This window comes from Porites lutea, chromosome 2 (assembly GCF_958299795.1).
Source record: "Porites lutea chromosome 2, jaPorLute2.1, whole genome shotgun sequence".
In the NCBI taxonomy this organism is placed as follows: domain Eukaryota; kingdom Metazoa; phylum Cnidaria; class Anthozoa; order Scleractinia; family Poritidae; genus Porites; species Porites lutea.
Window position 1 is genome coordinate 48733456 of NC_133202.1, and position 10875 is coordinate 48744330.

Below are 10875 nucleotides of genomic sequence, written 5' to 3' on the forward strand. Positions count from 1 at the left end.
CTGCTATGATTTTGTTCGTATGGAATTTAAATGGAGCTGTTTTAGTTGACATTTAACAAGACTCATTATTGTTAATTCTGAGGAAAAATTTAGGTGGTTCAAATAGCCCGTCAACCCAACTAAACGTTAACCACAATAAATGAAATTTGGGGGGACTATAAGAGCTAAAGAAAAAAAAAAAGACATTTTTGACATCCTCTTAAGTTCTAAATGCACGTGTCGTCACATTTGTAGCCTGCGAAAACATCCTAGCTCCTTGCCGCTAGGGGCGTTTCACGCGGAGGAACGTCTGCAACTCAGCGGCAGAAATTCCATACTGGTGACGCAAATCAATGTTTACGTAATAAATCCGGTACTCATGGGGTTCCAAATATAAATTTGTCCAATTTTACCTGTCTTCTAATCGATTTTGGTAAAATGTTGTGTTCATCTGCCAACGAGCTCGTCAAAACACAAATGCCTCTTCTAGAAAAGAGTATATTCCACAAATATTGACTGTTTTGCTCGAGATTCTTCGCGTTAACATTTGACCTTTGTAGCCTTTTGTCTTTTGTCTGTCATTCCTAAACAATAGCTAAAACAATGTGACTACTCCGTCGACCAATCAGCGCCTCTGACCGGATTCCGGACAAATTTTACGTCATAATTATAGAATTTCTGTCGCTGAGTCGCAGACGTTCCTCCGCGTGAAACGTCCCCAGTAGCGGAGAGCGAGGAGAAACGGATGTTTTCGCAGGCTATCACTTTTCATACAATGAGGTTTTATCTTTTAACTTTATGCTTATTTTCACAGCTACTATTGTCAGCACCAAACAGCCAATAACAGCTTCTCCAAAGCCTCCCATTCAAAGTGAGTTTCAGTTCCGTGTGATGGGGACAACTTAATCTTTTCGTAACAGTTCGTTAAAAATTCGTAGTATTTCTAAGACACGAACTAATGCCTTGTTATTTCGTAACCCTTGTGTTTCTTGTGTCCCTTTTTGCCATCCTCCTTGCTGTGTTTCTGCTCTGCCAGCATAGCCGTGCTTTTGCTCACCTAAATTTGGCGTTCACCAGAAAGACTCGAATGAATTGAGTAAGATATTTGTTGAGCATGCTCTGCATGTTGCTAAGATACAGTTTCGAACCTAGGCCTAATAGTCGCGCGCTTGGTACAGCGGGTTTGTTTTTGATCATCGGTTTATTAAACGGATGCTCGCGCTCGCAACCAGTTTGACGAGAGAGAACAATATTGACTAGTCCAGAAGTTCATTTCACGGTGACTTCAAAGGTTTGACGTGATTAATTAAGGCAGAGCCTACTTTTCTGGGTGGTAAATGGTAAACCCCCTATAGGGTGAGTTCAATGCCACTAGAGGCGGTACTACAGTCACATTTGCTCGAAAACGGGGCAATGATACACGCAGTACTAAAACCGTCCGAGGAAATCGACATAAAGTTGTTAGCCTTTTGAAAGCCCTGCTTAAACGGGATAGAGTGTACACCTTACTCGATTTTCCATTCAAGTTATTGGAGAAATTACGACAATCCTTGTTGAAACGTTCCTCAAATGATCTCGGTATAACCTTTCTTTGGTTTGCTTTCACAGGAACTTGTAACCTTTGCTTCGCAGACGGAGGAACCTTAGCTGAGAACCTTGATATTTGTAATAAGATACAAACTGTTCATACTTGTTCGACAAACGAATTCCTCAACTTAGGATCCACTCACTGTTACACTGCTGCGTTGACATACAAGCTGAAGTATAAGAAGCACTCTAACTTGGCAGTTAGAAGTCAATTTTTCTCGAGCATGAATCGCACTTTAATTGTACGAGGGTGCGCAAACTGCACAGGTATAGTACTAAAAGCGAAGAAACGTTAGTTAGATCGTCTTTCAGGGGCACCCAACAACTGTTTTCTGTAAAATTTCTGTTCGTAGAAGCAAACATTGCCTAGACTTTTCTATTACTTTAGAACGGCTAAACATTTCTAGATGATCATTCCATTCAGGTACAATTTTCGAAGCTTATCTAATAAATAATTTCTTAAATATGGGGTTACGATTGTCTTGCGATTTTGAAACATGTTTTAAATCGCTACGACATTTTTCGAGTCGTGAACTTCTTTCGTACGGATGTGGTGGGTTTAATTTACACGACACGATCTGTCGTTAAGTAAGTCGCTTGCGATAGTCGTAGGTAAAACTCAGATCGTGTAAATCTTCCTTAAGAAATAAACTCGGTACAACTGGGAAATCTACACCATCCAGACAATTACGATTCTATCTCAGTAAGGGTCGCCATTGGAATTCGAACTTCATATATCTTTCTGTGTGTTTGACATTATATTTAAAAATAGATTATTGGAATTGTCGTCAGTGGTTTAAGAAATTAAATGTGACTTTGAAATAAACGACGCCCTTGAAAAAACACCAATCAGAAATGTATAAAATGTTATTAACGCTCCGGGGGAGGGGAGGAGGGGTACTTAGATTAATTTTTGCTGGTTATCAGGTGTCGCTGGCCTCTCAGAGCCGCTATCCCCGTTATAGTCTATTCTGTGGCCGGTTATAGACCCCATCTTTGTCACTTTTGGGCAAATATGTAATTTCCCCGATCCCAACTTAGACACTTTTTATTTTTATGAATTGACCCATTTTTTAGATTGACTAGAGAATACTTTACTTTTCATCTACAGCACAAACAATCTCGACTGGTACTTTTCCTAGCCGTAAATATGAAGCGGAACTGTCTTACCCCAAAAAGTCCGTACGACCCCATTCTAGTAAGTCTATTGAAAATGCGACCCCATCCAGCGGCACAGTCCCATTAGCCTCTCATAAGAGAGTACTCCCCCCGGATTAACGCTGCGGCGTTTAAAATAATAACTTTAATTCTATCATTTCTTTGGTAAAGACCAAACAGTTTCCTGCAGAGCAAGATTTAACTCCATGTTCAACCAAGCGTCAAACCCTGTCCGCTTTTCCTTCCTGGACTGTGTGATCAAGTATTGTATTGGTAACAACTGCAACAACCAGCGTGTCTCTTCCTTTGAAGACAAGACACCAGAATCCTGTAAGTAACACTACATGGCAGCAGATTTGCCCATCCATTTCTGAATGATAAAATGTAGACCATTAGAGTCATTTCCTTTGTACAAGACATCTTTCAGTTACGTTAGATGGCAACTTTTAGTAAAAACGCTGTCTGCATGGCCTCTCTCCTTTTTTGATAGAAATCGTTTTTCAATAGAATATTGATTCATTCATGGCATTTTGTGTTCCTCTGTTTTATCCTCTACTTCAGCGTAGAAAGTACTTTTTTGAGAAAATAGTTAAGTTCAGCTTTTTGTGACAGTTTCTTTGAGTTCTTTATTTTCTCGCTGTCTCGTGTTCCCTTTTTTAAGAGTTTTAAATTAACTGATCTTAGTTAACTATGAGAATTGATTGCTGCGCTTTGAAACGAAAAAAAAAAAAAAAATCTCAGTGTTAAGGCCTGTTTACATGGAGTTGGGGGACCCGAGATAGGTGAGGTAACATTAGGTGGGTCACCCCACCTATCATGTAAACGTGATCAAGTTAGAATGATAGATTATATGGACAGGCGGGTTACCTTACCTACATGGGGTCCCCCGCCTCCATGTAAAGAGGCTGTTAGAGGAATGAAATAATAACAATGGCCCAACAAGAAGAAAGCATTAGTTTTCCAGCAACCAGTCACCAAATCCTTATTGAGCCTTCTTTTTATTAAGTGAATGTTCGAGCAGTAGTCTAAGAAACTGCCGAAATAGATAACGGAGACAAATTCTGGATATAAGTGGATGGGTATTGTTCGTCGCATTCTTCTTGTGGGGGAAAGTTTCAAACAGCCGAGTCGTTGGTGCCGTCCTGGGCATTCTCCCCAGGGGCGGATCCAGGAATTTTGATTGGGAGTTCAAAACTTTGGTTCAGATCATAGGAGGGTACCCAAAATCAATTACATTTTTGAATATCCCTGGAATTTAGTTTAGTGGCTTAATGCACCTCGCGTTTCATTAAAAAAATAAGCCAGCCAAAAAATGATATACGATCTTGTCAATGAAGAATGTCAGTCTCAAACAAGCGGCAGGTCTGACAGAGGAGTCCGGACCCTCGGACCCTCCCCCTGGATCCACCACTGCTTCCTTCACATCATATAGCTGAGCTGAAATCCAGGCCGGTTCATTAATTTTGATTACCATCTTAGGTGTTTAATGTACTTGAATGATCGACTCCTTTTTGCGTACGTAGTCAATAGGCCATTTGCAATAAGAGGTCATGTGACATTGTTTTTATGAAAATGAAAGTTATTTGATGTTGTATGAAAAACTACCAGCGGGTCATATCTTAAACAAAATAATAGTGATTTGGTTTTTGAAACCCGCGCCATTCGTGATTCGTAGCTGGTCACGTGACCAAACTGTGGCTTTTAAATTTATAAATTACCTCTTTCTGAACACAAATTTTGCTCTTAAACTTCAAAGAAAATGTTGAAAAGATGATGTGGTAACGTTTACAGCATATCTGAGCGTAACTATCAAGCGTTTAACAAGATATAAGTAACAAGTAGTTTTGGCCGCCATGTTGGAAGGCAAGAGTATGCCCTCCAACATGGCGACCAGTACAAATACTTTGTTGAAAAATCAAAGTGCCATGAAATATCTCTCTTAAATACGTTTTCTCTTAAATGTCGGGTGTAAGATAATTTTTATGTGCTCTGTAAATTTTTGGCTTCAGCAATATTCCAACTCATTGTTTAAAGAAAGCATTGGTCACGTGACCTCTTAGTGCAAGTGGCCTATTGGACACCTGTTCATGGATTTAGTACTGCGTACCTTTCGCGATTGTCTACCCATAATTTCGCCCAAGATTCTTTGCAGATTTTAAGACCAAAATACAGGGTGCTACCTTTATTTAGATTTTTGTTTTGGTTTCATATAGTTATACTGAAGGTTTTGAATATTAGTTTCTTTTATGTGTAACATATTTCTAATTAATGTATAAAAAAGTTTATGTATGTTTGTGTGTGTAATGGCGGTCACAGGGCATAGGGGTTCTCCAAGGGAGGCTCTAGTTATAGTAAGGTAATTAGTTTGTCTTTTCCTTTGTTGTTAGGTCCGCTTGATGACGAGGCTTTTCCTACCCCACGTAAACCATCATCTGAAGAACAGAAACAGGCTTTACAAATGTCACTTTCCGGGACAACTGAGGTGAGTGTTCATACTCTTCTTATGCATGGGAATGGAGCGGGATCAGGAAGTACAAGAAGTACAGTAAAAAAATAAGCTTTGTTGGCTCTTCTTTGACAGTTTGCATGGCGTAACCAAATTGAAAAAACGTTTAAAGAAGCAATTGCGTTGGCTACTACAGAGTATTGTACAGAAAACAAGACCAGCTGTGCTTTAAAGGATAGACGCAGGTAAGGTCTTTTAAAATAATTGGCACAAATGCATGCATTTACAATGGTACAAAACATATGCAGCAGGTCGAAGGCAAGGCAATTTTGTCCATCCATGAACTGGGTCAGTGAGATTTTTTTGTAACAACTAAAACAGTACTTTAAACTAACTTCGCCGAAATTTTCGCTGTTTCCCTTCAGACAAAAGCTAGGCAACAAACCGAGGCAACTGGATGGGTATTCGCCTTATTGGACAAAAGGTTGTTTTTGGAAAAACTTTCTTTTGTCGAAAAGATATTTTTTCTTCGGGAAAAATTTCGTGGTTGAAACATCTTTCACTAGAATTCCTTCTGTCTCTTCCTGCGTTGCGTGACACTGGAGGGGCCAGAACTGGACTAAATAATCCGGCGTTCTGAATTACTGATTAAAGAAAAAGAACGAATCTATCTCAGCTAACTTTTTCGTTGAGCTATTAGGAAAAAGACTTGCGTAAAAAAATGGTTTTGACCCTCCAGAACTAAGTGCTGTGAGCCAAAGAAAGATGCACGCTTTCATAAACTAACGAAATGAATAAAAAAGGACAGGAAACAATCAGGGAAGTTTTCGTCTGATAGTGGTTAACAGACTGTAACCTTGTTTAAATTTCTTTTTTTTCATGGTCAATTTCCGTATCATGACTTTAAATAGGTGAGGTTTTAATAAGAAATTGACATTTTTGTTAATTGCACCTCACTGTCATGTCACTGTTGTTGATATTCAATTCAGACAGAAGGAAGGTGTTATCCACCTCGGCCTTTGGCCTCGGTGGATAACACCCTCCTCGATCTGCTTAATTCTTATCCTACGAAAGCCGAATTCATTAATTGCGAAATATTAATAATGATAATGATAATGATAATGATAATAAACTATGAAACTAAAATGTTTTTTTGTTGTTTTGGTTTTGTTTTTTTCAGGCGAAGCCCTTCCTCAGGCGTTAATTACACCGCTGACCAGGTTCACCTTCTGCCCGGTTACCCAAATAGTAACTTGCCCGGTTTCCTTACGGTGGCCTTTTACGTGCAGCAGCCACCAGGCCTATCCATTGGAAACTCGTCAGTGCTACCGCGAGATACCTTGCTTGCTATTGTACTAACTTTCAAGTCTAAACTGGAGGGCGCTATTGGGGTCAATATATCAGATGTAGAATATTGGTTGAAACCTTCAACTACACCAGGGATATCCCCATCACCACCTGTAAATACAGATAGTAAAGTCTGGAAGTGGATAGTGATCGGTGTCGGAGCTTTCCTTATCTTAGTGCTATTTGGGGTCTTATTCAAGTGGTAAGATATATGTTACTGATGTACATAACCCAAGCACTAATATGCATAGGGGAATATCACAAATGACAGGAAAAACGACGTGGGCGTTTCTGAGGACTCTACTCCAATATAACATCAAAAGGGTATGCTCGTCGGCAAATAAGAATCAAGCCCCTAGATATAAAGGAGACCTGGCTCAGCTCAGGTTTCTCATCATTAAAGGACACTCGATGACGGCGTTTGTTTTTTATAAGATATTTATTTACCCACAGCCCTAAGCTTAGCATCCCACGAAGACGTTCTTTCGGTAACGAGGAGGTTCGTTGTGGGGGGTTGGTGACGCGTGACAAGGCCCTCACAACAACCGCGTGAGTACCCTTAGCTATATTTTTGCTAATAATAAACACTTTATCGACCATCGCGCTGCTGTGGACACCTGACGTAATTGAAAATAGTCGCTATCTTATTTTTTTGTTTTTTACTTATTCAAATGCCAAATAGGTCGTCAAAAAACATAGGGGGGCACGTATGAAATGTTGAGATTAAAGCGCTTTTGATATTATTTTTTTCCGGCGATCTTGAGTATTCTTTAGAGAAGAGACAGGTCCTATTTTGATAGTGTTTGTCAATCTTTTTCTTACTAGCTGGAGACGCAAAAAGAATTCACGAGAGAGACCACGCTGGATTTTTGCTTTCGACAAGCCGAGGAAGTCTATGAAAAATTACAGCAACGCAAACCGGGAGGTTAATCGTGCCGCTGATAGTGCTTTGTAGTTACCCAAGAAAAACATCGTGAGATAAAGAAGCTTACTGCGTTGCACGGAAAGCAAGTTAAATGATTAATATTAATAATAGAAAGAGCAGAATAGGGTATCCGACCATCTCGGCAATTACAATGCAGCTGTATTCTGCTTACACTCCGTTTACCACGAAACACATGAACGAACTGATGACAAAAATCTAATCCAACTAAAAAAAAAAAGAAACGCTCATTCTATCGTTGGTAATTCCTTGTAAGGTCAAGATCGCACGACAAGGGATGATCGAAGATTTCCGTTGTTGTTATTGTTCATATGCTGTATCAAAACTGGTCCCCTTTATTTATTATGAGCTGTGTATATAGTATATATAATATATACATGAGTACATCTGTAGCGATGCATATGGACAGGCCATTTTTCAACTTCAAATTGAAGCTAAGCGATAACGTGCATCTTTACTCATGTAGAAACTCGGTTTAACAACAAGGGACACGAGAGAGGGACATTAGTTATAATATAATTAATTTATTCAGGCAAAAACCTACAAAATGTACATTGAATTAGCTGGATATTTAACCAGCCGACATTTATTGTAAAATGTTTGCTACCTCGACGTCAATTCAGCTTTTTTAATTGTTGTAAGAGATCAAATTTTAATGTTTCTTCCAAAGAGCTATTAAAATGCAAAAAGAAAAAGGAACCCAGTAGTAATGAAATTTGACTTTACAAGGCCTCTTCATACCCTGACTCTGATTAAATATATCCAGGAAACGCCGAGAGTGAAGGATCTTCCCCCTTCTTTTCTTCCCTCATTCGCCCTCTCTGTCCGCCAGTCTTTTCTATCTTTTTTTTTTTCTCCTTTCCTCGTCCTATACTCACAATAGTCTGTGCGGCTGGGCGGACGGGCGTACGTTGACGTCATAGCCAAATTTTCTCGCTACGATAGGTTTCCAATTTCCAATTGAGCAATGGGGAAGCTCCGCTATAAAACGTTTTCGGTGAACACCCCCACCCCAATAAGTCCGTCCCTACTTTTCCGATGGATCCTGCATAAAATTGTGGACACAGCAGTAATGCCATTTTCCCCGTTATTTTAATACATCAATCTTTTACATGAGATATGTTTTCCCTGCAATAATCCCTTCTAATCTGACTAAAAGAGAGTATCATTCAAAATGGTTTTCATTCCGTTGGATTGTTGTCTGCAAAACAAGAAAAATACAAATAAAAAGTTAGTATGAAGGGAAAAAACTTCAAACCGCTTTTGTGGTTTTATTGGATTAGTTTAACGAATCTTTCTGTAATCTTTGCCGATTTTTTCTCATAGAGAAGATAGTTTATATTCTCCGATAGCAAATACTGCAAAGAGAGACTTCACAGCATGGAATTTAAGATTCACTTAGGCATGTTAGAGATATCTGTCATCTAAATCATATTATTAGATAAAAAGATTAAGTTAATAAAATGTGCAGAGGAATTGCATTGCATACTTCTTAGTCCGGCAATTATGAAATCTTGTTTGATGTGACCGTTAAATTAAAGTCTCTTTATTTATTCTTTTATCTGCTATTTATTCGGTATGTAGCTCTAAATCAGAACATTGAGATCAAAGGAAGTTGGCTTTTAACAGACCATGCAGACAAACTCCTTTTTGGCTGACTAACATGTTTTTTAGGTTAGTTTAATTTGCACTTTTTTTCCGTTCCATACGTGATATCAGTTTGAAGTTTTTTCAAATGGGGGAGGGATGTAACTGGGCTCTAGTGTATCCTTTGCCTCAATTTTACCGAATGGTACCAGCCACTCTCTCTTACGAAATCCCGGATTTGCCTCCGTAAATTGGGAGTCTATAAAAGTAATCCTATGACGTGTGACCATTCAACTGGAACTTCTTCATGTCGACCAGCAGTACTTCTAAATATAAGCATTTACTCAGAATATGTAGTGCTGCAGTACTAATTTTAAATTTGAAGAATATGCTTAGAATGAAACCCCAGGCTGAGATTTTAGAAAGGATATAATTTTGTGTTTTGAAAATCTGTAAATAGGATACTATTAATAATATGTTTTTAACTTACTCCTTTCTTTAAACGTCAAAACTTGTATTTAATCTAAAATGGAAATGTTATAATCTATACTTGAAGAATATAAATACAAGAATGTTTTCGGCCTAAAAATCGGCAGAAAAATAAGAATGTTTAGCTTGGCCCGGTAAAACAATATTTTTATATATATAAAAAAGAGAGTGTACTAAAGTTTATGAAGAAAACTAAGCACTTAAGCTGCTTACCTTATTTTATACGCTGCCAGGATCGTACTGTGAATCAGTTGCAAAATCCGGATCATATGGCGAGTCCTCCAAGGTGTTTCCAGGGTCAAAATCAAGTTCCTCGTCAATTGGATAGTTTTCATCATACGGTCTCCCGCTTCCAGGATCCATATCAGGTTTAAACTTGCGCCCGGAAATCAGCGCGGAGATAACCAAAAGGAGCAAAACTGGTCTCATCATAGCCATGTGTTATCCCTTTAAAACTGAGAGAAGTTTCCTTTTTAGAAGTGGATCAAATGCAATTTTCTCCTCGTCAGAGGGTAAGCCATGGTTGGATCTCTTATTTAGAGCGGCACTTAAACGAGCAATACTGTATCAATGTTTTTCATTGACATCGAGAATGTAATTACGTAATTTAAATGCTTCGAACTGAGCCAGCACTTTTTATAATTGCTCTTAGAACAGAAGCTGAGTTTTAAACGAGTCCAGGATGTTGTTTCACTTGCTCTGATTGACTTTGCTGATTGACCTTTACCCTAGGCTCAAGACACCATATGTCACCACAGTTGCTCATTTTTCAGTTAAGGTTGCTCTACAAGTTAAGTTAAATTTAGTCATTTTTTTACTTGTATTTTGATATCTTTTCTTTGTATGTTACAAATTTTCTTCTTATTTAGGATGTAGGCGTTAGTTGTTTTAAAACATTTAGCGGATTAGGAATTAAGAAATAAGCTGGTAAGAAGAACAAAACAGTCATTTCTGTGCTTTGAAAACGAACTGAAATCATGTGAAATGCTTTATGAATCGAGTGTCTTATACTACTTGCAATCTAAGTCGGATTTATAACTAAATTTAATTCATAAGTTTATGACTTACCTCAATTCAATTTCTTAGTAGTTTTCATCGGCTGCAAAAATACGAATGAGCTAAGTGAGGATTATTGCCCGTGTTATATTTGTCTCACTATGATTCCTTGGATACGAAGCATTTTCTACGAAGCATTTTAATTGAGCAAGGAATATCTCTCTATTGAATCGGTTCAAAATTGTATGCAAAGCGAAGAAAGAAAACAATTTATTTTAAAGATGCCGCCCTTGTGAGCACCAACATTTTATAACTGGAGATACGTTCTTTTTTTCTGTTCAGA

The 10875-nt window shown here is 38.4% G+C and overlaps 2 protein-coding genes and 1 long non-coding RNA gene across 3 annotated transcripts; 2 read left to right on the plus strand and 1 right to left on the minus strand.

Annotated features, from left to right (window-relative positions):
• Positions 1-695: 695 nt before the first annotated feature.
• LOC140928906 (uncharacterized skeletal organic matrix protein 2-like) lies at positions 696-6265 on the plus strand. Its single transcript, XM_073378707.1, has 4 exons — positions 696-850; positions 1588-1833; positions 2896-3054; positions 5112-6265. Exons 1-4 carry the CDS (start codon positions 778-780, stop codon positions 5279-5281), a joined length of 648 nt encoding a protein of 215 aa, XP_073234808.1. The 5' UTR covers positions 696-777; the 3' UTR covers positions 5282-6265.
• On the plus strand, positions 5324-7957 carry LOC140926330 (uncharacterized; the record flags this gene model as incomplete). Its single annotated transcript, XM_073376083.1, has 3 exons — positions 5324-5415; positions 6345-6719; positions 7343-7957. Coding segments are annotated over 3 exons (597 nt in total), but the record flags the coding sequence as incomplete, so codon positions are not given.
• A 576-nt stretch (positions 7958-8533) lies between these two features.
• Positions 8534-9995, minus strand: LOC140928907 (uncharacterized). The gene is made up of 2 exons (XR_012164678.1): positions 9750-9995; positions 8534-8661 (listed from the first exon to the last, which is right to left on the minus strand). It is a non-coding gene; the product is annotated as an uncharacterized lncRNA (long non-coding RNA).
• Positions 9996-10875: the final 880 nt, after the last annotated feature.